At 44.2% G+C, this 27,647-nt stretch overlaps 1 protein-coding gene across 5 annotated transcripts in view; it reads left to right on the top strand.

Moving 5' to 3' along the window:
• cbfa2t3 (CBFA2/RUNX1 partner transcriptional co-repressor 3) overlaps nucleotides 1-27,647 on the top strand; it is a 41,468-nt gene that overhangs the window by 5,711 nt on the left and 8,110 nt on the right. For 2 of the 5 annotated variants that reach the window (XR_011585645.1, XM_070849623.1), the window contains exons 2-10: nucleotides 16,704-16,859; nucleotides 19,088-19,329; nucleotides 19,626-19,715; nucleotides 20,466-20,647; nucleotides 23,159-23,442; nucleotides 24,515-24,600; nucleotides 25,760-26,048; nucleotides 26,541-26,609; nucleotides 27,362-27,415. Coding sequence is in view for 4 of the 5 variants with exons in the window: in XM_070849623.1 (XP_070705724.1) it covers nucleotides 16,704-16,859; nucleotides 19,088-19,329; nucleotides 19,626-19,715; nucleotides 20,466-20,647; nucleotides 23,159-23,442; nucleotides 24,515-24,600; nucleotides 25,760-26,048; nucleotides 26,541-26,609; nucleotides 27,362-27,415 (1,452 nt within the window). In the remaining variant the exon portion in view is untranslated. Of the gene's footprint in view, nucleotides 1-2,657; nucleotides 2,743-6,526; nucleotides 6,593-16,703; nucleotides 16,860-19,087; nucleotides 19,330-19,625; nucleotides 19,716-20,465; nucleotides 20,648-23,158; nucleotides 23,443-24,514; nucleotides 24,601-25,759; nucleotides 26,049-26,540; nucleotides 26,610-27,361; nucleotides 27,416-27,647 lie in introns of those variants that run through there. The other 3 variants (XM_070849812.1, XM_070849884.1, XM_070849738.1) reach the window with 3 other exon arrangements.

Below are 27,647 nucleotides of genomic sequence, written 5' to 3'. Positions count from 1 at the left end.
CTGTCCCCTTCAGTGGCTGTGTGTGTGTGTGTGTGTGTGTGTCTGTGTGTGGGCGTGTGTGTGAGAGAGAGGGCAGGTGGGTGGGGCAAAGGGACTAACAGACCAGTGTGGACAGGTGGAGGATTCTCACTATAGAGGAACCAGGTGTACCTGCCTTTTTCTTGGTCTCTCTCTCTCTCTCTCTCTCTCTCTGTACAGTTCTGTCTGCTTATCTAATATATTTGTTTATCTATTTAGTGGAAGTGCACATTAATAGATATTGCTGTAAATGCACCAAAGTCAGCCAAAAGTCTATTTTTCATCTGTTGTAAATTAAAAACAATTAGTCGATTACTAAATCAGTTGACAGCAATCTTAATCTTAACAGCAAGGATTTGCTGCTTTTATCTGTTTTATAACATTATTCACTGAATATCTTTCGGTGCTGGTCAGGTAAACTTAACAATTTCAAGACACCCCTTTGCCTCTGGAAACTTGTAATGGGCATCGTCATTATTTTTGACATGTTTAATCAAATCATCCAAAAAATAAATTGACGTTTGAAAAAAATCAAATAATTGTTATTTAAATCCTAATGTGTACATAATCGCCTTGGGAAGAATAAAAGGTTAAAACAGTCAGTTCAATATGATATAAACATGCAGCAATAATAGAATGGGAATATTAATGGTATAGATAATGTGTGCTGTGCTACTATCAGATACTAATTCAAAGAAGCAACACAGCATGTAATAGATGCAGAGCAACAGAAAGAGACCATTAATGATAGTGATAATATAGCACTATTTACTATACAGGACGATGCTATCCCCCCCCATCTATTCACCTGCTTATTCATGACAACACCTGACAACTCAAAGAAGACTTTACACATTTTACAAGCTCTGCAGTATTTTACCGCTGCGTGTTCAAGCTGCTTTGCTATTTTTTTTTTTCAAGTGCTAAATAAAGTAAATACAGTCTGCAGTCAAATGGACTCAATGCTGCTCTCCTTGTTGTCCTGGTCGTTCTGATATGAGGAAACAGCGGCCCCCACGGGCAGACAGCGGCACACTAAAACACTTGATTTGATCTTGATTTGATCCTTCTGCTCTCTGAAATAATTAGACAGGATAAAATATGACTGGGGCTGCACTTGGAAAGCCATACCTTTATAAGATTTTGTTTTATTTACGTAATTTCAGAGCATTTTATTGTTAAGAAAATAGACATTTTTAGGTAAAAGTGTGACCCATTAATTACTTATTAAGCTCCACGGGCGTCCATGCAGATATGTGTCTGTAATATAGAGCAGTGTGTTAAGTCTATAATTAATCATTTTATATCAATATGAGGGGTTTTGTAGTCTTCAGTTTGGATATTATTCAATTTAGGGAGGATTCCTGTACAATAGCTGCCAGCTCTGTGCCTCTGATGGTACCCGAGAGAGAGAGGGAGAGAGAGAGAGAGAGAGAGAGAGAGAGGGAGAGAGAGAGAGAGAGAGAGAGAGAGGTTAGGAGCTCCAGATGGTGTTTAAACGCAGACAGAAGGCTACAGCGAGGACACAGAGAGAGAGAGGAGGAGGAGGAGAGAGCCGTGGTTACTGTGCGTGCGGTGGGCCAGTAAGCTCCACTCATCAGTGAAGACAAAACAACAAGTCCGAAAAGCCGAAATCGTTCATTGACGGGGAGGAGAAAAAAAACAAACAAACAAACAAACAAAAAAGAAAAAGCTTCGAAAGATGCTGAGCTGACTGTGATTTTTCCCTCGGGAGAAGTGAAGCTTTTCTAACACCATCTGAAGGCAGGTTCGGCGGAGGATCGGCGCGTCGGAGGAGGAGGAGAGGAAGGAGCACACAGCGAAACGTGGTCCTATAGTACAGCCTGATCACAGGCTGTGAAGAAGCTGTGTTTTCTGAACAAAACAAACAATCCAAAAAAAAAAAATTCCGGATGTATACGGGCTTATTCCTGACACCACGGACCGTGGCTAAACTGTGAACTAACGAAGAGGGGGTTTTAAAGTTGTCACGGGAGGAATAATAGACGCACCCTGCAGACAAGAAGGACCCGCATCTTTATAATTTGCGTTTTTTTTTTACATGGGAGACGCGAGGATTTGCGGACTTGACAGAGACAAATGTGCTACTGGGTAACAGTTTTGCCAGCTTAACACAGAACAGAAAGGACTGCGAACGTTTTTTTTTGTTGTTGTTGTTTTTTGCAGTTGCATTTCTATTCCTTTATTTCTTCTACCTGGGATGGTTAAAATGAACAAGAGAGCGGATTTACATGACTGGGACAAGTTGTGATTTTTTTTTCTTTTTCCTTTTCACATCACCATCAACACAAGAGGCTGTGTGCTTTAAGAAAAACAAAAACAAAAATACACAGACTGCAAAACCAAAGACATCAATGTGCTTAAGGATCCAAGAGCCCTGGCTTTGATTTTTTATTTCTTTCCTTTTCGATATAAGTGAGAAGAGAAATACCTCATAATTTATTAAACCTGGAAAGTCAAGACCCCTTTTCGACTCCCAAAGGAAAGTTCTTTTGTGTCAGACTGCCTCTCTTCCCTCTCAATATTTCAAAAAAAAAAAAAAGAGGATAACACCTGAATAGTTGTTGAACTATTTAGCAAAGGCTTTACCTTTTTTCCCCCCCAAATACTGAGGATTGAGACGATAGAAAACCTGTTTTAGAAACTATTCGGTGTGGATTACCACCGCTACAATTACCTCAGCCTGACCTCGACCTTCACAAAGTAAGTACGACCTGCAAAACTCGACTGTGTGGAAAGCAAACCGTGGCAAAACATTGAATTTCTTATCTTGTGACAAATGTTTTTAAATGCACCGAGGGCTTCCAGGAGCGCACAGTCGTTCTGTTGGAGCCTCACAATCCTTCCCTTTTATTCAGAAAGCTAAGAGAAGTGTTTTCGTGTTTTAAAGGCTCAGACTGCTGAAACCCTCAAGTTTAAACTGGTCAGCAGTGTGTTTGCAGCTCCGTCAGAGCGGCGTGTTAATGTGAAGATTGAGACAAACCAGGCTACTGTTCATGTACCTGCTCTCGTATATTCTTCAAAACCTTTTTTTTTTTTTTTTTTTTTTTTGCGATTTATATATTTATATATTTCTGTAATTTTATCCACCCCGATAACACTTTTACACATTAAACGGTCTGCAGAGGCTGTAGGATATTAAACACTGGGAAAACAGTGCGTTCTGTGCAAGTGAAATGCATTTCTTATTATTTGATTGCTGCATATAATCGATGGAGAGATGGAGACATACAGACTGCACTGGAAACTGTAGCATGTTAACCTGCTTATGTATTAAAAAAGGAGACAGAGAAAGCGAGTAAGTAGTAATATTAACAGTAACATTATTGTTATTATAATCCTAACAACATATGTTTTATCTCCTCTTCCTTCACCTATTTTTTGTTACTTTATAGTAGTGAACAAGAAGAGAAAGAGAGAGAGAGAGTCATAGGGGGTTCATGAGTTGTCTGCCCCATCAGTCTGTGCTGCACATCAAAGTGATGTTGAGACAATGTGATGACACAAAATCTTTGGTCTTTATGAACCTGGTGTCCACCTGGACTGGATGGAGGTGACGGGTGTGAAGGGGTACATTTAGACGTTTACCCTGAACTGAACTCCCGTAGTGCCACAGAATAGCCCTCCACCTTTTTGCACGGCACTGTAGCGCATCAGCATTGTCTACCTGTGTGTAAAAAGAATTAAGAAACTGGAGGACCAATCCTGCCCGGTGCTTGTATTACTATAGGGATACCAACTTGTGGAGACATAAAAGAAGTGGGAAGTGTTTAACGGGAATACTATGGCAACCAAAAGAAACAACACTGACTGAAGAGTGAGTAAAAGAGCTGAACTCATGTTGGATAATTTATAGCAACTCTTGTGACTGTGGGGACACTCCCTGAGAAGGAATAAGCACAGCCAAAGGTTTCTACCCCCACTTGAACAGTCTCAGCAGCGCACTCTTCTGCCTGAGAGTGCAACAGTGAAACACTCAGGCCATTTTCTCTGCAGGACACAGCCCTGGTATAATTGGCCCTGGTAAATATCATCTGAATAATTGAACAGTTGATAATAGTCTCAAACAATGGATGGGAGGTTGCAGAGGTGAAACCGCAGTGCAGACACCCTGCCTCACCGCACATTTATACCCCCATCACCACAGAGCGAGCATCTCTGCCTCTCTCCATCCAACACTGGCCGCGCCATCGTTCAGCTGGGCCCGGCCAGCCGCCTGCTAAGGCAGATGTCCCCACTTCATCATTAAGTAGCTCTCTTAAAAGGCAGGCCATTCATTATGACCCCAGCCTTGCAGAGTGCTTATTCACTTCCCATCTTACCACAGGTGCATGGATGGGATGTCTTCTGCTTTATATACAGAAGAAATACATACCACGGGACTTTAAGAGAAAGTGAGAAAACTCATGTTCTCCTGAAGAAATAGCATCAGGCAAAGCCACAAGCCAGCAGAAAGTCAGCACAGCGTCTGCTTTTCAATGTCAAATGGGAAAAAAAAACACATACTTTATTTCCCTTTGCTTCATGATGGGTTTTCTTGTTGTATTATTTGGTGATTCATTGCTGCTATTTCAAGCATATCGTGACTAATGTTTAACCATCGAGGTATCAAAGGCACAATATTTTTCGTACTCTTGCATCTGCCAATGTTAACTAGATAGTTTATCAGTGAGTTAGCCCAAATAGCAGACATTTGAGAGCGAAAACGCAGGACATGGTGAAAGTCACCGCTGTTTTACAACATCTCCATCTCACATCTGTATCTGTATCATCTCTATACTGTGACTCGATGCTGCAGGATCTGGGCACAGCTTGCGTGTTTACTGTATGCGTTGTGTGTGAGTGTGTGGGCTTGTTGAGTGTGCTTTGTGTGTGTGTGTGTGTGTGGTAATTATTGTGATCTAAATGCGGGCAGTGCAGGTGAAACTGGCTGTCTCCTAATTAATGAGCGGAGCAGATGGCCTCGGGTGGGCGGGAGCTGCGAGCGCACAGCGAGCCGGTCAGGTGGTCAGCACAACACAGACACCTGGGCCATCACAAACAAGACAAGCCAAGCGGTTGACACCAGCCAGACTTCAGGCCTGTGTGTGTTTATGTGTTGACTGGACGTTTCTGTGTATGTATGGCCTTCCTGAAAGCCAACAAACAGATATGCAGTACACGGTCTGATATTATGTGAACCCTCATATCTAATTGCGACCCCTCATCACATGTTGTACACAGCAGTGAACTGTTTAACTAAACAGGTTTAAGAGGTAAAACTAGAGAGGAAAAAGAAGATGTAGTTAAATATGTAATTTTATGAAGCAGAAAATGCTTTTTTCTTCTTGTTGTTATTCTTTCGATCCAGTCAATCATCTCACGACCCTTCATGTTCATTGGTGACCACTTTGGTGAACCTCTCCCTCAAGTCGGAAGCCATTGCTATGTAGCATATTGTTTTACATCAGGGTTTTTTTATAAGTTCTTGTAACGACACACAGTTTCTTCCTCACTTTCCCGTGGTCCTAAATAGAAGCTGTCTGTATAAATTAGCCCATATTAAGAAGTGAAAATAATTACCTCCTCTAATAACACTGTATTCTTACACAAGTAGTGCATAATGAATAATGAACAAATGACTCAAAGCAAGATGATTCATGGGAACATCTGCACAGTTCATATTTGTTTCAGGTATCAGTTCTAAGTGTTGTTTATGTTTCTCTACTTCAAACTGTATATATATATATATAGAGAGAGATATATATATGTATATATACTCAAGGGGGCTATTTCTCTCAGATTAGCTGATTGCAGGCAGTCACACAACTACAACAGATAGTGGCAGTTCAGAAATAAGACGGAAAAGTACACGCAGTAAGATGAAAACAGCAGAGATTGTTGGTAATAAAAGAGTGTTGTTATCGTTGCTGTCCTGTGAATGTGTGTGTTCATGGCAGAAACAAAAAAAATGGCAGACCACTACATTGGGGTGGTTTTTAAAAAGGAGAGTGTGAAGTGTTATTAGAGTTATCTGACTTTTGGTAGTTGTTGTTGTGGTGTTGCTTTGTTCCAGATGACAAATTAACAGCAGCATTTGCAGCAGTGGCGCTCACTGCAGAAAGTGTACTTACTGTACAGTTAGAGGGAGTAAGATGAGATCAGTGTGTAAATGTGTCCGTTTTTGTGCAAATATGGCAGCAAGTGAGCGATTTAACGAGTGATGAAGTGACTTTGTCGGCGCTGAATCTCTATGGTTTCATAGCTGTTTATCCGAATACACAGTGGGAAAGACCAGTGTGGTTCTGGCCGCCTCCTGCTCCATCATGTGTGTGTGTGTGTGTGTGTGTGTGTTGGTCTGCTCTGCCCTGGTCTGTTCCACATGTGTTTGACATTACTGTGACAAGGCTGCCCAGCCTCTCGGGGGAGATGGAGAATGTCAGAGACTAGAGTGGAGAAGCGAACAGCTTCCCAACATCTGATGGAATGAGAAACACACTCGCTGGATGGCTGGCCCGCTGACGCCATAGCGTGGGAGCAGAGCAGAGGGTGGAGGCCAAGTAAAACCCCAAATGTGTGTGTGAAATATCACTCTTTTGCTCATTCACTTCCCTACATGTGCACATATCCACTCAGATTCCCAAGATTAACATGTACACGCAAACACATTCACCATTTCTTTACTGCTAGTCAGTCATAACACTGTTTTGTATTCATATGAATTATCAGGTGTCTTTTTTTCAGCTTTGCCTGCATGCAGAACTGGCAAAATGCTCCATACTAAGTTATCTGTGACATTCAAGGGTGAAAACTCACCATTTATGTAAATTATTTGTTGAATTGACACTTTATTTTACTAAAATTACTTCAGCACTGACAAATTGCAACCTCAATTATGCATCTCAAAAGGAAGCCACATCTCCAGTGCACAGAAATGCTCAGTTGTGAATGCAATTGCAAATAAATGTCACAACATAGATGAATTCACATGGACCGTACGTATAGCTGAATTGTTGACAGCCACAGCCAAGGAAAAAAGACACTTCCTCCTCCTCCCTTCTTTGTCTTGCGCCCATTTCACTCACCTTTTACGTCCTCACTTGCCCACTGACCTCTGACCTTCTTTCGACCCTCTTCTCTTCCTTGTCCCATTCTCCCCGCTGAACCCTCTCGCCGCTTCCACTTCACAGTAGGAAGTGTGTTCAGATCACAGTTAGACACAGGAAACAGCTGGGCTAATCTACAGTAGCGCTGAGCTCTGTTTTAATCCAGCCAAATGGACAGCCCAACAGAGAAAATGGGAAGTTCATATTGTCACCGCTACCTGATATAATGAATCCCTCCCTTTCCTTCTGCCCCACACTGAGGCCTTTATCACAGGCGGGGAGTAAACAAGTACAAAGGAACACAGGCTGACTTATTAAGGTCTCCACTCCAAAGCAGTCCTCTCTGGACTTGTGGGGAAGTGCTGCAACGGAGGAGCATGCAGGCAGAGATTGGAGAAGGAAGACGTGTCTTTCTCTCTCTCTCTCTCCCTCTCTCTCTCTCTCTCTCCCCCTCCGTGTACTGTATTTGTGAAATTAAAAAAGCCGTTATCTCCTGGAAACAGATCCTGTGCCACACAGATGGTTCCGTCTCTCTTCAAATGGGAGGCTGAGCCACTGAGTGCCGTTGTGTTACTAGTTAGTTGTATAGACCTTAATCTCGGCTCCAGCCTTCCTTCCTCTCTGTCTCTCTCTCTCCAGACACACACACGTACACACACGCACACACGAATACATACACACACACACACACACACACACACACAGACTCTACCCCTTCAGATAAAAGTATTGGCCTTGTAAAGTACTAATTTCACTAGGAAATGGACATTTTTGCCTCTCAGAGGTATTTGAAGTGCAGAGAGAGCAAGGTCAGAGATTTTCTTGATATGTCAAAGAGCAGTGGTCACTTTGTGGAGCGAGTTATCGCCTGGCATTTAAAGTCACCAGGAGCCTCAGCAGGGTATAAGGATTGCGTCGCGTTGCATTGATGGTTTGCACTCAGCCTTTCAAGTAGTACCTCAGAGGGAGATCATCCCATTAGTAATGTGCTGTGACCTCCACGAGTTATCATTTAAGGAGAGGGCTTCACATACATCTGTAGACTTTCACATGAACAGGAGTGTTGTGATTGTGTTTTGTATGGATGGACAAAGGATGACGATCCCTGACACTTCAAAATCTCACCTCACACACAAATTTAAGTCACAATAAAAAAAACAAATTGCAAAAAATTAACCAGGATCAAATGAACTCTCAACAATACTATTCATCTTTTGAACAATCCAGAAAAACACATTGAGTTTAATCCTCATATCTTTCAAGCATTATCATGTAACATAGTAATGATTTTTAACCTTAATGCGTAGAATTAAAAAGATGCTGCATGGTGAGCATTGTAGAGTTATCTGACAGCAGCCTAAGAAGACCTAACAATGATAAAGTTGAGTCCGTTTCTACTTGATGTAGCCTTAGTTTTCTTGTCCACATTATAGAGCTGTCAGTAACTGACCTTTTAATTAGTAAATACAAATGTTCATACAATGACATATTCTATTAGACTTTTATTAAAGTTTTTATGGTTCCCAAAAGAACAGTTCCTTTATAGAGACACTGTTTGCTGTCCACTTACTTTGACCATGACATGACAGCGGGTCACTTTAATTTGCCAATTAGCTCACTTAATCAGCATGTTATTGGCACTGCTGTCGCTCTCTTTCTTCGCCCGCTCGTGCTGTTTTTGTGGCGGCGTCCCGTAGTCGGCTCTTATCCCAGAGGAGTAGCTGGTATTTATTTCAGCAGCTTCCAGCATGAGCTGGCTGTAGGCTAAATGGAGAAACTGTCAAAGCTTCTCTCTAACCTGTCACATGAATGCCCCCCCCCTCCGCCTGCCACATTCAGTTTCCCAGTGGTTTGTGTGTGCATGTGTCAATGTGTGTGTATGTGTGAAACCTATGGGGTCCTGCAGGATAATACAGAACACCCTACCCATGCCTGGCTAATGTCAGGAGCTATTGTTACTGTGCCTGCGGGCCAAATGAAGAGGCATGAGAACGCTGGCAGGCTGGGGAGCAGTTCAGGCTACAGACAGTTTTGTCAGCGCTGACAGCTCCATAGTGACAGAGCAGACATTTAACACTGAATGAAATGAAATACATGACATCAAGCAGGAGAATGACTAATCTGCTGTTTGTTTTCATATCTGAGCTGTAAGTGACAGCTCTGTGTCAGGTTTTTTTCAACGGTGCACAAAGCATAAGAGCGAGAAAAATAGGCAGCCAGAATTCACACATTAACACGCACACAAGTAAACTGTCTGAGTTTATGAGAAGGAAGGACAGAGATGCTGCAGTTGCTGTGGTGTGTGCGTTTATGTGTGTGTGTGAGTGTGTGTGTGTGTGTTGCCAGGGTCAAATCTAAGTCTTTTGTGCTCCATAAATCAGCAGGCAGCAGTGGTGACGTAAGAACAAACAGAGCTGCTCTCTGCTGCAGCTGGCTAGAAAGAGGGAGAAACAGGAGAGAGGAATACAGAGAGAGAAAGAGAGAGCAGGACAGCAGCTGTCAGGCCTCCATCGCACACCTGTCACACAGGAAGTGAGCGCCGGCCACTGTTTCCTGGATACACCTCCTCAAACACTGCTCCTGGAAGAAACGGAGGGAGGACATCTGCTGTGAGGGAGAGACAGACAGGCGGCCAGAGCGATACACTAAAAGATCAATAGAAAGAGACATTTGCTAAAGATGAAGAATAAATGCTCAACAACATGAGGTGAAAAACAGCACAAAGCATTTCTCATGCCTGCGCTGCGTTTCTCATATCAGCTGCCTTATGATCCCGTTTGCATGCGTGTGTGTCCAGATTGTGCACAGTTAAGAGGATGTTTGTGTTATTGCAGAGCTCTATGACAGACAGGTCACTCTGTGGAGACTCCAGCCTAACTCTCCCACAAATACAATAAGCCCACATGCCCTAAACTTAACAGTGGGACATTCCCACGCTTGCTCCTCTCACCCACCCCTCCAACCCCAACCCAGCCCGTCCCCCCGCCTCCCTCTGACCAATATGAACTAATCCAGATGTAGTGTGGCCACTCACAGATGTACGCGTAACTCTCTTTACATGGCCTTACTCCTTTCTCCCCTCAACATCTCCTCCTTCTCTACGCCTCTGCTTTCCTCAGCCTCTCTCATCACTCAGTTCACAGCCTCGGCCTCCACGTCTTACTGATCGGAGCAGGAAGTGATGTCACCCGGCGCAACAGTGCTGCTGATGAGGCACTTGGAGCTTATTGTCTCGTGTTGTGCTTCTCCTCCCAGCCTCCAGAGCCGCTCTGTTGTGGCTGCTCTTGGTAGAAAACCTCCTCTTTGTTTGTCAGGCTTGTCAGGCTGGGTCCTCAGGAGGCCCCCCTTGCCCTATTCCCAGGCTGCCCTTCATGCTGCCTGTATGCAATTAACAGAGTAATTAAAAGCCTGATGAGCTAATTGATGCTGGGTGAGGCTGCAGGTGTTTGGTTGGGGAGCTTATTTATGTAAGTGCACTCATTGTGAACATCCTCTAACGAGGGGGTCATGTTTCAAACATGTTTTTTTTTTCTTTTTATTGCTATTTCAATATGTGTATTTATTACTTACTGATGATCATTGGTATTTGAGTAAAGCAGTTTTAGGTTTGTGCAGAACTCAGTTTCATAGCAGTATATCAACAGTGTACAGGATATTAAGGTGAAATGTGTCAAGTCTGATGGAGCCCATTAACTGAGCTCATCTGAAAAGAGCAATGAGGAAAGAAAGTCTGATCTGATGTTGAAACATGGCTGCCTGAGGCTGAGCTCTCAGCCGGCAGAATTAGGCACATGGCTGACAGGACAAGCAAAAGAAGATGTAGATGAGAGGGAACAAAGGAGAGTTATCATGCAGAGCAGAAGCTACATGTAAATTCTTCTCTCTGCTTGTGTCTGCCTGCCTCTCTGTCTCTCTGACCTATTCCCAAATGCATATGCACAGCCACCTCCTCATATAGCAGTGTGTGTGTCTCCTTCTTGTCTCCTACTTCCATCCCATCTCTCTCTCTCTCTCTCTCTTTCTCTCTTTCTTTCTGTCTCCTCCCCTCTCTCTCTCTGTGGCAGCTGTGCTGGTGATGGCTGTGTGCCCATGGTGCAAGCTGGCTGTGGGGTCCCAGGTGGCCCACATGACAGTTATTGATGTTCAGGTGTTCAACTCCTCTCACACAGAGACCCTGGAGCCACACACACACACATACACACTCATGTGCACACATACAGATATGCGCAGGAGCACAATATACATGCACGCACGTCAATGTAGTTCACGTGCACACACAGAATACATGCAAGTACTCTCATACTGGCACTAGGTATTCCTCTATTGCTGCTAAAGTGAATACAACATAGTAACAAGTACAACAGAGACTTTGTGCATACAGCTGCCGGGCTGTCTGGCGAGCAAAAAGAATTACAGTTTTCAATGTGAGATGAAAACAACAAGCTAGTCATTGTGAAAGTGTATGCGTTTATATGATTTCCGGGTCCAGTGGTCCAGTATTTGTGACCATTTTCTGTGTATGTACATTTGGTGGGATAGCCAGTGCTGGTACCAGTGCCCAGTGCAGTCCTAACACACTCCAGATGTGTCTGGCTAGCCGGGGAGTTGTTCTTGGCGCAGCCTCCTCGGCTAAATGTCACAAATACTTTCCTTTATTTAGGAATGGCTCTGGGTTAGTAGCTGGAGAGAAAGAAGGAGGCGAGGATGGATGGATTGTGGGGGGAGGAGGGAAGGAGCGAAAAAAGAGGAGTGGTAGATGAAAAGAGCGAAATAAATGATTAGCAATGTAGAAGGACAGGGGAGGGGGAGGAGAAGGAGGAGGGTAGAAGATGGAAGGACAGAAGATGGAGAGGGAGGAGAGAGGGAGGAAGGAGCGGTGAGTGAGCGAGGCAGAAACAGCTCCAGTCTAGCATCTGGATTTTATTAGCAGCCGTTGGGAAAATCTGAAAAGGAAGTTTTTTCTCTGCGAGCACGTCGGCAGCAGTGATATGCTGCACATAACCACTTCACTGCCGACGAGAGGAGCCAGGCCCTCCCAAAGGAGAACAGATGGTCGCTAGAACTTCAATACAATTACATCAATAACAGCTTTCACAGATATAAGCACTGTATGACAGGATCCCTGCAGCTCAGAGAAAAGTACAACTCCTCTACCCTTAGCACCTCTGGCCCTGGATAAATTGTTTTTAATACATCCTCAGTCCCTGCCTGTCCTCAAGTTATCCTTGTTATTCTTGCCAGTTTACCCATTTTAAAGATTTTGAGGAAAAACTGGTGACTTGTCATTGATTTGCTCGTAGTAATCTGATCAAAGAGGGCTTTTGTCAGTGCTTATTAAGGAGAACCCCCCCCACCTCAACCCCCCATCCCCTGTTTGTTTTTTTGTTCAACATGTTTGTTCAGCCGGCACTGCATGTGTACTATCACAGGGATTCTCAAGTAACATAGGGGAAAATATGTGTTTGTGTCCGCTGCGTGACCATATGCATCCAACAAACTCGTGAGCATGTGTGCATACATCTGTGTATCTATTTGCGTATGTGTGTGTGCACGCACAGCACAGTCCTGTCTCCCGCCCTGTCATTAGTGAGGGCTTTAAAGCCTCTGAACTGTAAATCAGCTCAAGATGAAGTGGAGTCTGGGATCTGTCTGTAGAAGCACCCTGTGGGCTGACACAACACACACACACACACACACACACACACACACACACTCACTCACTTACCTGACTTAACAAGACATATATGAAATTATAGAACTGTCAGTAAAGAAAATATTCTCTTTTTGTTAACTGCACTATTTCACAGGTAGATGCCATATTCATCTGGGGCTACTGATGTCAGCACTCTATTTCTTTTGAATGGCATTTGGGCTGGTTGTATGAGAGTGGAGGGTGCTGTGGGTGCTGTATCCCTAAGTCTTAGGTCCGAGGCACAAGGCTACAATCCCCATGTTTTGATATGAAGGCCTGGTGGGAGGCTGGGGGCCAGGGGCTCAGGCTCTGTTTGTGTGGACTCCTCAGCGGCCTGATAGAGAACAGATGTGGGAAGGCAGGCGGCCGGGCAGCCAGCCAGAGCAGCTGGGAGAAATTAAAAACAACAGCATTCCTGGAGACTGGGGGAATTACAGTGGGAGGGACGGAGGGAGGGAGGGAGGGAGGGATGTAAGGAGTGAGAGACAGAGAGAGAGAGTTTTAGGGCTATGTGGTCACTGAGGATAGTCTCTGCGGAGTACGAGAGATTGAATAGACAGGAGGGATTTAAGGGGACTGTTCTGCAGTGGTTAGCTAAAGCTAATAAGTTGCAGCTGTATTTCCAGTGGAAGCACGAACACACATTTACATACACACACGCAGATATGCATACAGTCAACACACAGTCCCATGAGTGTCAATGTAAAATGTGACCGAAATGCATCTGAATGACCCTCTAACAGCTTGTTATTACATAATGGCATTTATTTGTGTGTGTGTGTGTTTATTTAAAGGGGCTTAGTGAAGACATATGTCATTAAATCAATAATGAGAGCCCAAAATGGCTTTAGAAAGTTAGACTAACCACTGCGGCATGTGTGTGCAGTTGTACAGTACATGATCTGTGGTTTTGTGTGTCTCACAGTGAATTGTTTTTCATCTTGTTTCATCATGGCACAAGGGGAAAGTAGAAGACAGAGAACATTTTTAGAACTCAGACTGCAGACTGTTTCTTTGGTGAGCAATCTTTTAGCTCCAATTACGTCAAATGTGCAGACATACAGCTGTTCTGAGAGTCGGGGAAACAGAGACATGCAAAGACAGAGGCGCAGAGGTAGGTAATGATTGTATTGTATTGTTTTATTTTCAGCGTAATGCTCAGTAGCGAGTGGACAAACAGCAATGTATCTGTTTCCTGAGCAGATCTATTCTTGGCTGTATTGATCACAAAGTGGCTTCTCTCAGAGAGCCATATTAAAACCTGCGAGGGGAAACAGAGCATCTATGCAGACAGTAGAATGGTCCAGATGTGTGGTTTAACAAGTCCCAGTGTTTTACCTGGGATACCAGTCTCTCTCTCTCTCTCTCTCTTTCTTCCTACTTTCCTCGGTTGGAGCGTTTCGTCCTTCAGCACGAAGTACAATAGGAGCGCAAATGGCCACAGATGGGGTGGCAGACCTAGCAGACTTTCTAATGTATTAAAAGAGAAATCCAGAGCATGGCGCGTTTGTGTGTGTGTGTCCTGTCCCTGTAGCTGGTCAGATTAAACAGCTGTCTATAATCCCACGGTGAGAGCAGACACACAGACAGTACGGTCCCCTTATCCTCCTCTCCTCCTCCTCTCCTCTCCTCTCCTCTCCTCTCCTCTCCTCTCCTCTCCTCTCGAGGAAGTGACAAAAATAGCTGTTGTAAACAGAGAAAGTCATGAGAACATTTTTGCTTTTAAGTGACCCTCCTGATCTTTTGATCACACATGAGTCCAGCTCTCATGAGCCTGGCTTCAGAGTATCAGTAATCAATATGGCGAGAAATGGACTAGTGCTAATACGACTGGCTATTATAATGCACCTTACTATATGTAAGTCCTACCGTACACACTGCATACAGTGGTACACTACATTTGATCAAAGAGGAGGTTTACTGAAACATATGGCTGCCTCCCTGCAGGAAGCAGCCCACCGATTCAGCAGCACGTAGAGCTTGTTTGTGTGTTTAGGATTCTTTGGAAGAGAATGGCTGCATCTATTTATACCAGCCATCCCCGTCTGCCTCTATCTACAACCTTGTGTGTTTATGTTCAGAGCGTCTGGCATGGGGCAAACAGCGGAGTGCCCCTCGTGTTCTTGAGGATCACTGTGTCAATGGCCCTCGTGCAGCACACTCCAGAGTGGTACTCTTTAAATACAGACACCAGCTGTTGAGCGCGTCTACATGAGCTCTCAGAAATAGGCTAACACCACAGATGGAGGCCAAGTGAGGCAGGCGTTTTGTGGAGGAAAACACTGGATTCATACTTGGCTAATGAGGAGTGAAATGAAAAACACGGTATTTGAAAAATGATTTTATATGTGAGTTGGTGACTGCAGTGCATTTACAATTGTAAAGAAGGTTTGTAAACACTGTTCACGTGCATTAAAGACCTTTGACTATTTGGTTTCAAGAGAGGTGGTGGTTTTATTTTTATTAGTAGTGGTGTGACAAGGAATGATCACTAACTACCAATAATCCCTTTCTGTGCATCATGTGTAGAAGCCCAGCGTCATGATAGAGACACTTTGGCTGTGACCTCCACTCTGTATATTTGAGAAGAGAGTTATTGAGAATTAATGAATGCCACATTAAGTCTACATTGTTGTTAATATCACTCTTTCATTACGAATGCATAACTCTTAATAGTGGTGTTTAGCATTAGTGCAGAAATGCACAGATCTCTATACTGATATATAAGCTCTGCTGCATATTGATTTCATTGTTTTTCTTTGCATAATGCACATCTAGTGCGCTTTCTGCCAGTTGCGCACATGTACACATACTCTAAAGCTATCTTCTCACAGCCTGCAAAAGTCGTCACACCTCCCAGCTCAGGTTGACATTACAGAAAGATCTGATTCCAGCAGCTGCAACGACGGACGGACACATAGACAGAAACACAGTCAACATTCTCTGCTCACTGAATGCTGCTAATTTATTAAGTATATATATATATGTGTGTATGTATGTATAATCTGATATAGTGAGTAGAGTTTTGCGCATTACAGTGCTTTTGTGGAAAAGTCACAGTGTTTATAGACTGCACGATTCCCTCTGCTACAAATACAGAATTTAAGGCAACAGTCCTCACAGATGCTTGTGGCTGCGGAGCATTCACCCTGTGTCATGTTGTCTGCTCATGTCCCTTTGGTGTACCATCCATTCCCTTCACGCTACAGAGCCTGGCCTTGCCTTGTTTGGTGCTGGCAGGGTGTCTGGCAGAGGACAGTGAAGCTTCTGGTAGCAGGACGAAGCTCTGCTGAAAGCCAGTCCACAGTGATGGACAGCAGCAGATCCAGCTGCACTTGTCACTGGCTGTCAAGCCGGCTGTCTGAACTAGGGGACATGAGGGGACAGGCGGGGAGGAGTGAGGAGTGTGTGTATGTGTGTGGTGTGTGTGTGTGTGTGTGTGTGTGTGTGCGTGTGTGTGTGTGTGTGTGTGTGGGGTTGGAGGTTACAGTGGAGGGGCACTGATTGGGATGTCAGAGCTACATGGAGTGTGAGTGTGAGCGAGAGAGGGAGAGAGGGAAGCGAAGGGGGGGGTGGGCTTCAGTCAGCAGCAGCTGAGCGAGTGAGCAGGTGTTACTGTATGTCTCCCAGGCCCATGAATCTCCAACAAGAGAGAGACACAATACAAGTTTGGATTCATTTCCACTCTGTGCATTGATTTGTTTTGGTTGTTTTTATGGGGCTTTTGGTTTAAGGAACCAGTCGATGGTTCCCAGGTGAAAATGTCAGTGCTCTCCTCCTTAACCAGCTGTCTCCACTTTAAAAGTATGATTTTTTTTTTTTCATGCCAGAGCTCCATCTTGATGATTGACTCTGTTGTATCTTTTTTTTTCTCCTTCAAATCACAGGTAGCAGAGTGCAAAAGGTTGGAACAATGCCAGATTCACCTGCGGATGTGAAAACCCAGCCCAGGTCCACCCCACCCACCATGCCTCCTCCACCCCCGGCTGTCAGCCAAGTAACCAATCGCAATGCTTCATTCACCCCTACTACCAGTAAATCAAGTAAGAACTCGTTCTATTTTGACTGTTTTCTAAGACACTTTCTTACCATTCGTAAGACTGTTTCGTCTCAAGTTCAAAATCTTTACCATAAACTTTTCCTCTGTGCATGACCCACAGTTGCTGTGCGATATGTGTTTTCTTTGACTTGAGGATGATCCTTTTGTGCTGAATAGTCATGACAGCAGGCAGTTAACCGGTCAGGTGTAAGAAAAAGAGTGAGCTGGTAGGTGTGCTGCACCAGCAACCCATCGCTGGAACAGCTCCAACTCTTCATTGTAGATAAATACCATTTTGTCATCTAGTTTAAAAGTGTACTACGTTGGGGCAACCAGTGGCCTAGGTTAAGATGCACATCATATACTGTGATCGCAATGTCCACACTTTGAGTCTCGTCGGGGACCTTTGTTGCGTTTTAATCCCTGTCTCTCTCTCCCTTTGTTTGTTATCAATTCTCAACATTCCACTGTCACAATAAAACAGAAATGTCCAAAATATTCTTTACACTGTAGTAAATTTGGCTTTAAAGTGAAAGTCTAAGCTACATATAACTCTTCGTAAAACAGTGTTTCAGTGACTGTGTTTCAGTGTGTTAAGAACTGCTACATGTTAAAGTGAAATTATTCACCTATCAATCCGTGATAAATCACATAAATGATAATGACACTTCTCCAATGGGCTTCACAGTCATTTGTCCCTCTTAGGCCAACTGTCATGAACACTTTATATGCTTGTGTAAAGGGAAAGAAATTCCAAATATGTGTTTCTTCCCTGTTCTGGTGAACAAGTGTTGAAGTCACTTGTGCGTCAGGTGTGTGTCTCTGCAAGCATCTATCAGTGTGTGTGTGTGTGTGTGTGTGTGTGTCTTTTGGTGTGCAGAATGCCCTTGCTAGTGGGACAAGTGTCTTTGAGCGCATGTGAGTGTGCGCCTGTGGCATTGTGTGTGCATGTGTGTCTGTGTTGTTTACCAGCTGGTTGGCCAGGGTGGTGATGCGGTGTGTAGACTACTTTCTTCCCTATATAGCAATGATAGACCATGTTGTTTCACCTGTTGTGGCGGACGGTCAGCAGTGTAGCTCTCTCCTTGCACCTCTCCCTCCCTCTAAAACCAGAACACAAGTGCTGCCTGTTGGCATCACATGATTTAGTCCATATGTGTTCAGGCCTTTGACTGAGCAGCAAGCATGCCTATGTGGAACCACAGGAACTAGACTATTGAACAACTAAACTATGTATAGTCTTGTTTTCAAGTACAAGATTTAGTCTCACAGCCAGAGTTACAGTAATGGCTTGCCAGAGTCCTGTAAATACATTTGGGAAAGATTAAGTTGCTGCAGGGTAAATAAGTTTATAGTTTAGATGTCACACTCAGTCAAAGTGTATGTATTTGCTTTTATACTGGAATACAATCATTTCATAACAGGTACAGACATTTCATGTTTAATCTGTGAAAAACCTGTCACAATGTATTATTATTTATTAACACAGATATAATGTGACATGTAAATAATATGTTAGACTGATGATGTACGCTGCGTGCATGCATTTTGCGTAATCTGCCTCAGATATGAAAATATGAAAGCAGGGGAAAGGTCAAATGTATGTGTGTGAGCTCCTGCGTATTTCCGAGTTTGTTTGTGCCCACATTATGAAGAATACATGAGTGATTATATATGCGTATGCATGCTGTGTCTATTCTGAACCTTAAAGCTGCAAATCTACTTTCAGCTGGTGGACATGTGTAGGGCCAGATTTAGCTACACACCTGCTATTGGAATAAAAGTAACACAGGCCACAGGACTATTTTTGGCACCTCTTTAACAAGTTCCTCTTATAGTTGTGTCCTAGTGAGTGATGGGGGAGAGGGTGAGGAGCAGGGTGGAATAGAGTGATACAGGGGGAGGCGAGGAGTGGGGGGGGGCAAATGGTAGCACTTGTGGGACAGCTGAAGCTCCTGCAAACACACACACACACAAACACACGCCCACAGCGTTCAGTTAAACTGGCAGAAAAGTCACTGTGTGTGCATCAGATACTGTAAGCTAGGCGTCAAATTAGAGTCTAATATTTGCTTTACTAATATTTAATATTAACCACACACTCCTCTATCAGCAAGACTTAACTGCCTCTGCCCTTAACACGCCCCTAGATCTGTCAGATGCCCCCCCAGGCCCCTCCAAAACTACTGACCCAGTTCACGTTGTCTCTTCCTTCTGTCTGTATATCTGCAGTGCTGAATGGGAGCAGCCACTCGCCCACATCACTGAATGGTGCTCCGTCCACTCCTAACGGCTTCAGTAATGGGCCAGCCATGTCCTCAACGGCCTCGCTTTCCAACCAGCAGCTCCCGCCAGCTTGTGGTGCTCGACAACTCTGCAAACTGAAGCGCTTCCTGACCACGCTGCAGCAGTTTGGCAACGACATATCGCCTGAGATTGGAGAGAGAGTGCGCAGCCTCGTGCTGGGTCTGGTGGTAAGTCCTGAATACATTAAAGTGGAATCATTTTGATTCATTTTACAACAACACTACCATCATTCATCCAGTCATTCATTCAGCAGTTCTCTTTGCTCTAACTATTGTAAATGTGTCTTATACAATCAGAAGGTATAAAGCTCCAAACGTTGACCTATTATCTTGTTTACATAAGATATAGATTTGTGCAAACAAGATAAAAAAAATGAATCTTTAAGGACTTTGAGGGCTTTGAAAGAGAGTGTTCTAAAAGTTTGTTTATTAAGGACTCTAACTCTCTCTGTTGTCTTGGGCAGAACTCCACTCTCACCATCGAAGAGTTTCACTCCAAACTTCATGAGGCCACCAACTTCCCTCTGAGGCCGTTCGTCATTCCCTTCCTGAAGGTAAATACTTGTACACAGAGTTTATGTAAGATAAATCATGTCTTCAGTTGACAAGCTCAGAGCTTACCGCTGCTGTCCATATGGCCAGCATTCAAGACTGTGTGTTTCTGTGTATACTGCATGTCCTTTCCTCTATATTCCTTGCTTTTCTGGCTCCAAAGAGAAAGTGTTCATAGAGAGGCAGGGAGGGAAACCTTGTCTCAATTGGAAACCTAATAGATGTATACTGTGTATATTGTACTCGTAGTGCTATGTGGGAAATGGTGGGATATGCTTACGAATGTCCATTAAAACTGGTGAGTGTGTCAGACCTCCTGGCGTGTGTTGATCCTCCACATCTGGGACATTGCAGCAATGGCTGCGTTATATCAACCAGACAGGTCTGAGAGAGCTATTTGACAGCACTGACACAGACACACACACACACACACACACACAGACACACACACACACACACACACACAAACACGAAATATACACATCAGCGCACCCTGGAGAGAGAGAGACACATGGCAGAGGAAGGTGTCAGGGGACCTGTCTTATCTCATCCTGTCTCTTCATCTATCACTTTCTTTTTTTTCTCGCCCTAATCTGGCATTATTTCACTCTCACCCCATCTATCTATTGTTCAACCGTGGGTTTGTAACTCACCTCTTATCCACTTAACACTCTTCTCTACATTTACATCGGTTCAATAAATCCATATACTTCCTACAACATCTTATTTCTTCCCTCTTTTTATCACTGCAGGCAAACCTGCCCCTGCTGCAGAGAGAGTTGCTCCACTGTGCCAGGTTGGCCAAGCAGACGCCAGCTCAGTATCTGGCCCAACACGAGCAGCTTCTCCTGGACGCCAATGCCAGCTCACCCCTCGACTCCTCAGAGATCATGCTGGAGATGAATGAGCATGGCAAGAGAAGGACCCCTGACAGGTAGCATCTCTCCATCAAACACAAGTAAATGCATAAACACCATCTTCAGAGGCACACATACGTTGGCAGACTCTCACACAGACAGTGTTATATATGAATTATTTCAGGGTATTTCAGAATGCCAAGCGACACGGGGAGTCTATAAATCCTCTGTGCGGGAGGTGGAAGTCTGGACAGCCCCGATGCCAAGCTGGCTCTGCCAGCTGTCTGCGAGGGAGGGGTGACATAAATGCAGAGTAGGAAAAGAAAGAGAGTGTCTGAGAAGCAAAATAGAGAGAGCCAGAGAAGAGAAGAGAAAGAGAAGTACATTAGATGTCCTCAGCACAACCCAAAGAAAACAGTGAGCCGTGGTTTGCAATTGTCCCACATTTCTCCCCAGTGCTCTGCTTCATTCACCCAGCTAAGAAGATGCCACAAGAGAGAATTAACTGGCATTTTCTTTTCTTCCCTTTTCTTCTTGCTTCGTTTACTGGCACTGTCCTTCTTTTCTGATCACTTTTTCCCCTCTCTCACTCGCACTCTCTCTCCTTCTCGCTCTCTCCGACTGCCTGACCTGCGGGCTCCCAGCAGCTGTCCATATGTCAGGGATGTGTCCAGATGGTGATGTGCTGACCGTAACACTGAGCACATCCTGAGCGGGGTGTGGGGAGGTGGGGGGTGGTGGTGGTGGGTTGGATGGGACTAGGGGTTGGAGCTGAACGTGCAATCCTGCTGTAATCCGCACACCTCCGCCTCCCGACCTGTGGCTTATACACAGCAGGCAGGGCTTGGTGGAGGCGGGGGAGGGTGGGCCAGGCTGGGGCAGGGCCTACGTCGTGCCAGCTGTTTCTTTGATTTGTCAGATACTAGAGCATGGGATGTGCACAAGTATTGCAGCCATGCACAGATATACACATGGATAAATATAAGCGCACACACACACACACACAGACACACATAAATACACATCATCTCCGCATTGCATTTATTCGCCTTTGATCCCAAGGATGATAAAGAGTGATTTCCATCTGAATGCCTGGCTATTGCCATCCAGCTAAACAGATTAATATCAACACTCCCATTTAAACTGTCCAGATGGCTTGAAAACATAACCCCTCGCACACATACACACACACACACACTCATTTAAAGTACATACACACAAATGAGTGTCACTAAACATCTGCCAAACACACAGCATTCAGCCCATATTGCTCCTTAAGCCCGAGTGCAGGGTGGGAGGGAGAGGGAGAAATACTTGCAATCTAAGAGTAGGCCGAGGGATATTCAGATTAAGAGCTTGAGACTCAGCGTGTACTGTCGGACTTGGCTTTGTTTTTGTTACATATGGCGTACAGCTGTGCAAAAGCATTGGAGGGCCGCTGCCTTACTGTAACTGAACAACAAGCAGCTCTCAGCAGGCATACGCGTGTGTGTGTGAGTATACGTGTTTGCATACACCATGTCGGAGTTGTTGAATTTTGAAAAACAAGTTTGTGTTCCTGGTTAGAGCCTTCCAAACAGGTGAAGTCCATAATACTGGATACTTTAATCTTTGAAATTGTGACAGTTTAGGGTAAAGTGATTTTTTCATTTGACTTCAGACATTATTGAATGAATCATATCCGTCTAGCAGTTTGAGCGAGCCTTTTTTTCCCCCTTGATGTGATTTGAAGGTCATTCTGGTCCTTGCTAGTAGATGTTTTCCTGAACTATGAAGTAATAAAATGGCATTGCAGTATTTAGCCTGGCAAAGCCATCCCACAGCTTTAATATTACTCATTGTGGTTTGATGACGCCGTAGATGGACTAGCTAGAGAAAGATGAAGTAGGCCGTACAAAAGTTCAGTCTCTTCTTTCATACATTAACATGGAGCCAAAAATCAATTTCTTAGGTGAAAAGTGAGCCATTGCAGTTACAGTTAAATTTTTTTGATAGAAATGAGGGTAATCAGCATCGATTGTTAGCATCAAGACAACGTCAGATTGGCCCAGCATTTATCAGAAGCAGCTGAATCGATTCTTGGGTCATTTGTGGAATAATGATGAATGTGGTGATGGAAACAGCGGTTATGAGATTCAGTCTGGCTGTGCAAGGCCGTAGCATATTGACAAATAAACATCGAATTGTACTACAAAGCTCTGTTTTGTTGCAGATCATAATACACCACACATCCCACAATTACCACTGCTGGAAAAACACTGCAGGCTTTGTCCATCCATTTCAAGTTTCTACCCAGCATTTTAAGTTCTTACTTGGATGTTTCATGTTTTTGTTACCACCATGCTCAGGGCCTACATTTACATACTGTATACTGCTAACTATCTGCGATTGACATTATCTACTGTCTGCCTTAATTTCCTATTCAAAAAATATCTTCAAATAATAAGGAAGTTGTAGCCTCCTACACATCGCCACATTAAATGGTGTCGTGGTAAGCCACACCACTATTTCTAACTCTAGTCTAGATATAGTATTAGCATTTTAGCATTTAACAGTGTTTTAACCCATGTCCCTGTCCTTCTCTGCAGGACCAAAGACAGCTCAGAGAGAGAGGGGATGCACCCAGAACACTTGGCTAAGAGGCCCTGCACCATCAGCCCCAGTCAACGCTTCAGCCCCAGCACGGGTCTTCCTGCTCACCCGCCTCCTAACGGCCTCCCAACACACCCTCCCAATGGCCTATCCCACCCACCCAACCCCCAAATGGGACCCCAGCACTATCGCTTAGAAGACATGGCCCTGGCACACCAATACAGAGACGCTTACAGACATAATGAACACCGTGACACCCGAGAAAGGCACCGGCAAACAGGTAGAACAGCTGCAAGGCATTCGCAGGGTCAGATAAATCTATAGATCTGTAGTCCTGAGTTATGTGGTCAAGACTCTGGGCTTGGGGCTGTGTAAGTGGGGTGTATGAGAACAAAGGCCAGTTGTCAGTCCAGTGTGATAATCCTCGTGGCAGTGCGTCTATATAAAGACCACAGCCATACATGCCCATGTGCTACAACTGTGGCAACCATATATGTGTACCTTGTGCTTTCCCAACAGGAAAGAGATGAATTCTCAGCCAAATTGTCTCACTGATTGGACATGAAGGCATATCACAGTAGGCACATGTGTGCTGCTAACAATTATTTTGCTTGAAATGAAACATAGCTAAATCTGAATACAAATTGCATTGGGGATTTGTTGCTGTATGGTGTTAAAGCCATGGCATGAAGAGGCTTTGGTAACAGATTGTTTGGATAGCTCCTGCTCAACTTATTAAGAAAAGATAAAAGGTAATTCTATTTATATTGCATATTATAACAAGAGCATCACATTTAAATGAACACAGCAGGAAAATAATAAAATACAAGAAAATTAAACAATGACAGAAAAGAAAATAGCAGAAAGCAGAAAAGAAAAGAGAAAAAAATCAAATTCAGCCACCACAAGAAATAAAATAAATAGAAAATAAACCTTCATACAAACTACAAACATGGACATACAGAAAGACACACAGTCTCACTAATCATAAATCTGAGAAAATAGAAATATTTTCAGTTTGCTTTTACATATATGGACACGGTTATGAAAGATCTCAGCTCATCAGGCAGTTAGATTCTAGAGAGCAAGGCCACAGTAAGTAAAAACATCCTCACCAGATCTGGATGCTATTCAAGGTAGAGGTAGAAAAGCGCCACTTGATGAGCTGAGAGGTTTTTCATTGATGGCTTGCTTGATTGCTATAATGTGTCACAGAGTAGTCGAGACTGGGTTTGGAGTTAGAAATTCAGCCAGTTCCCCTTTGTCAAACAGGATTTTGCTGATTTGAGTCAGTATTACAGTATACTGTACATGTGCTGAATTTGACAGGGGCCAATGTGTTTGTCTTTTAGCAGTGCATGGAGCCCGCCAAGAGGAGGTGATTGACCACCGTCTCACAGATCGTGAATGGGCAGAGGAATGGAAGCACCTTGATAATGTACGTATCAGCATGGTAGCCACGTTTAATGTGAATGAATCACCTCTTTGTTTCATTCAGAAACATCCTCAAGCAGAAAATAAGAGCTATGATCAGCAGGGGATTAAAGTTCATTTTAATGCTAAAGACGATGTGCAGATGACAGACATAACAGACCCCGTCCCATCTGAGTTAGCAGTTGATGGACAGCTGACCTTAGGAGGTCTGCGTCAGTGTAGTGAATTAAGAACAGACAGACACCTATCTGGCTTCCTGGCACCCAACTCAATGAAGACAAAATCGTGTACACTAGACACACACACACACAGTCTCATACAGACAGACGCACACACAGAAACAGGGCCCCAGATGGAGCTCGGGACCCAGCAGAGAGCAGCTCCAGCTGGGGTGAGCAGCTGAGACAAGAGCTGCAGTCATGGAGAGAACCGGCCAGGCTTGGACCCCTGCCAAATTAGAAACACTTCACTGAAATAAATATAGCCAACTCGGAGGGAAGGGAGGGAGCGGAGAGGCAGAGGGAAGCAGGCAGAGACAGAGAGAGAGAAAGATGAATGGGAATAATGATATGGATTGAATGTCGAGCATGCTAAACCCATTTAGCAGACCGGCTCGGGTCTGGAAACACAGGGCACTGTGGAAAAAAGTGACACTGTTTACAACTGGGGAGAGAAAAGGGAGGAAATCTGTTGAGCTGGCAGGGAACGGAGCAGAAGGGTGGAAGGAATTGGCTCAACTTGTTCATCAGCAGCCCAGCTGTTACATTATCGTTGTTATAATGCTCTTAGACATTGAAATTCACTCACGAGCATGCAGTCAATGAACAGATAGTTTCAGATAGGCAGTGGCTGACACGCACAGTCAGACACAAACACACATCTGCTAGGTGGTATGTGTTTGGGACAATTAAAATAGTGTGTAGATTTACAGCTCAGTCGCTCCAAAGGTAAGTCTTTTCCTTTTACACAAGCTTTTGGTCTAATGAACTGTGGAAAATTTTATGGATTTATCAAGTTTGATGAATTAAAAAAACTCGTAGATGCAAAATTTTTTTCTATTAGTTTTTGGTTTGTGTTTAGAATAGAACATTATTAAACTTCTCTCGTTCATTTATCGCTTTACGTAAACGTTATAATTTATGCGCAGTCCTGTCTCGTTGCAGCTCTTAAACTGCATCATGGACATGGTGGAAAAGACGCGCCGCTCTCTGACGGTGCTGCGCCGCTGCCAGGAGGCCGACCGGGAGGAGATGAATCACTGGATTCGGCGCTACAGCGACGTGGAGGAGATGAAAAAAGGTGGGAGCAACGGACAGCACTGCCTTCCTCCTCCTCCTCCTCTTCCTCCTCCTACTCCTCACCACAACTCCTCCTCCAACACAGCTAGCAGCAGCGAGTCACTGCCCCTAGGAACTTCCTCGGCTGCTGAAAGGCAGACAGGCAGACAGACAGGTAGACAAACACACACAGGGTATGTTTGGCAAAGCAAAAACACTCACAGCAAGGTAGGGCTTATTTGAAATGATGGAAATGCCTTAATATATCAATTTAGACACAAAAAGTCAGTTAGATTATCATATTTTTCTGCAAATTTACAAATTTTTGCTCACACTGTGAGGCCTTACAAATATATCTGCAACATCCTGGATCTTTAACCAACTGATTGCACCCTTATGCTGACTGCATGCTCATTCATAATTAAGATTCGTATTCACTTCTAACTCCTGCAATCCGATTTCTTCCCAGAAATGTTTGATGATGACAGCTTGTTTACTGATGTTGCCACACACATCATTTGTAATGGTCCTAAAAATATAACCAGAAACTATATGGAAAACTTGAGGACGTGTGTTTGTGTAGATCAAGTGTGTGTGTGTGTGTGTGTGTGTGTGTGTCTGTGTGTGTGTAATTGAGACTGAGTGTGTGTCTGCTTGTGTGTTTCAGAGATCCACAGAGACTTCTTACACAGGCCTCCCTCAGGATACCTGCCAGAAGAAATCTGGAGGAAAGCTGGTAAGAGCCAAGCGTCTTCTTCTCTCCATTGTGTTCATGATTGACCTCACACAGACTAACAAAACACACGCACACACACACACACACACACACACAATCACAGTCATCAGTCTTCACGGCCCTCACCCTGGCTACTGAGGCAGACAGAGCAGAGGCCTTACAGCCGTAGGTCCATCAGGGCAGAGGACTGGAGGTCCTCTGTGTCATTAGGGCTAAATGCCCTCCATCTGTCACCACTATGAAAGGCTGCTGCAGTTAAATCTGCAGTGAAAATGCAGTCACCTGGCCAGAGGCAGGCCGCAGCAGCGGAGCATTAGTTGGAGTTTTACCGGTCTCCACTGTCCTAAGAAACACACACTCTTAAGTTTTTACACCTCCTTTTTCACTGTGAGTGTTTTCTCAACCACCGTACACACACTTAACGCTGAAGTGAATTGAATACAGACATTTAGATATACAGACCGAAAACTCCTGACCACGTTTATTATTTTTGGCTCACTTTATAGCCAAAGGGGAGCAGGTGGAAGCAGAGCGTTGCGTTGCATGGGCCTTCTCGTACACTGCATGTTAGATAGAGCTCATCCCAGGAGTCATCTGGCTCAGCCCTGGTTCCACCCCAGTCCCAGCACTATTATGTTGCAGTCATACTCCAATACCCTGCGGAGGAAAGATGCTGCTGCTATCGGCAAAATACAGTGCTGCATTTTCACCAGCAGAAAAAGCTCTTTTAATTGCAGTTGTTTTTCATACAGGTACTACAAGCATCCCACTCTCCCCAGCACTAAAGCATCTCCAAAACAGGCAGGGTGAGTATCATATCTCACTCACGACACCTCACCTCTAGTGTTTGTGTGCGTGCGTGCATGTCTGTGTGTGTGTGTGTGTGTGTGTGTGTGTGTGTGAGCATGTGTCACCTCTATCTCAGCAGCCAGGTAGCCAGCCTGATGTAGCTGCAGCACCTCTTGCTTTTAATTAAACCCAGACACGTATTCTCTGGTCTGGTTCAGGTTGAGAGACTGCAGTGCTTTTGAAAAATAA

The sequence above is a fragment of the Pempheris klunzingeri genome, chromosome 1, assembly GCF_042242105.1.
Source record: "Pempheris klunzingeri isolate RE-2024b chromosome 1, fPemKlu1.hap1, whole genome shotgun sequence".
Classification (NCBI taxonomy): domain Eukaryota; kingdom Metazoa; phylum Chordata; class Actinopteri; order Acropomatiformes; family Pempheridae; genus Pempheris; species Pempheris klunzingeri.
The sequence above is the reverse complement of the archived record's forward strand: the minus strand, read 5'-3'. Positions and strand labels throughout refer to the sequence as shown.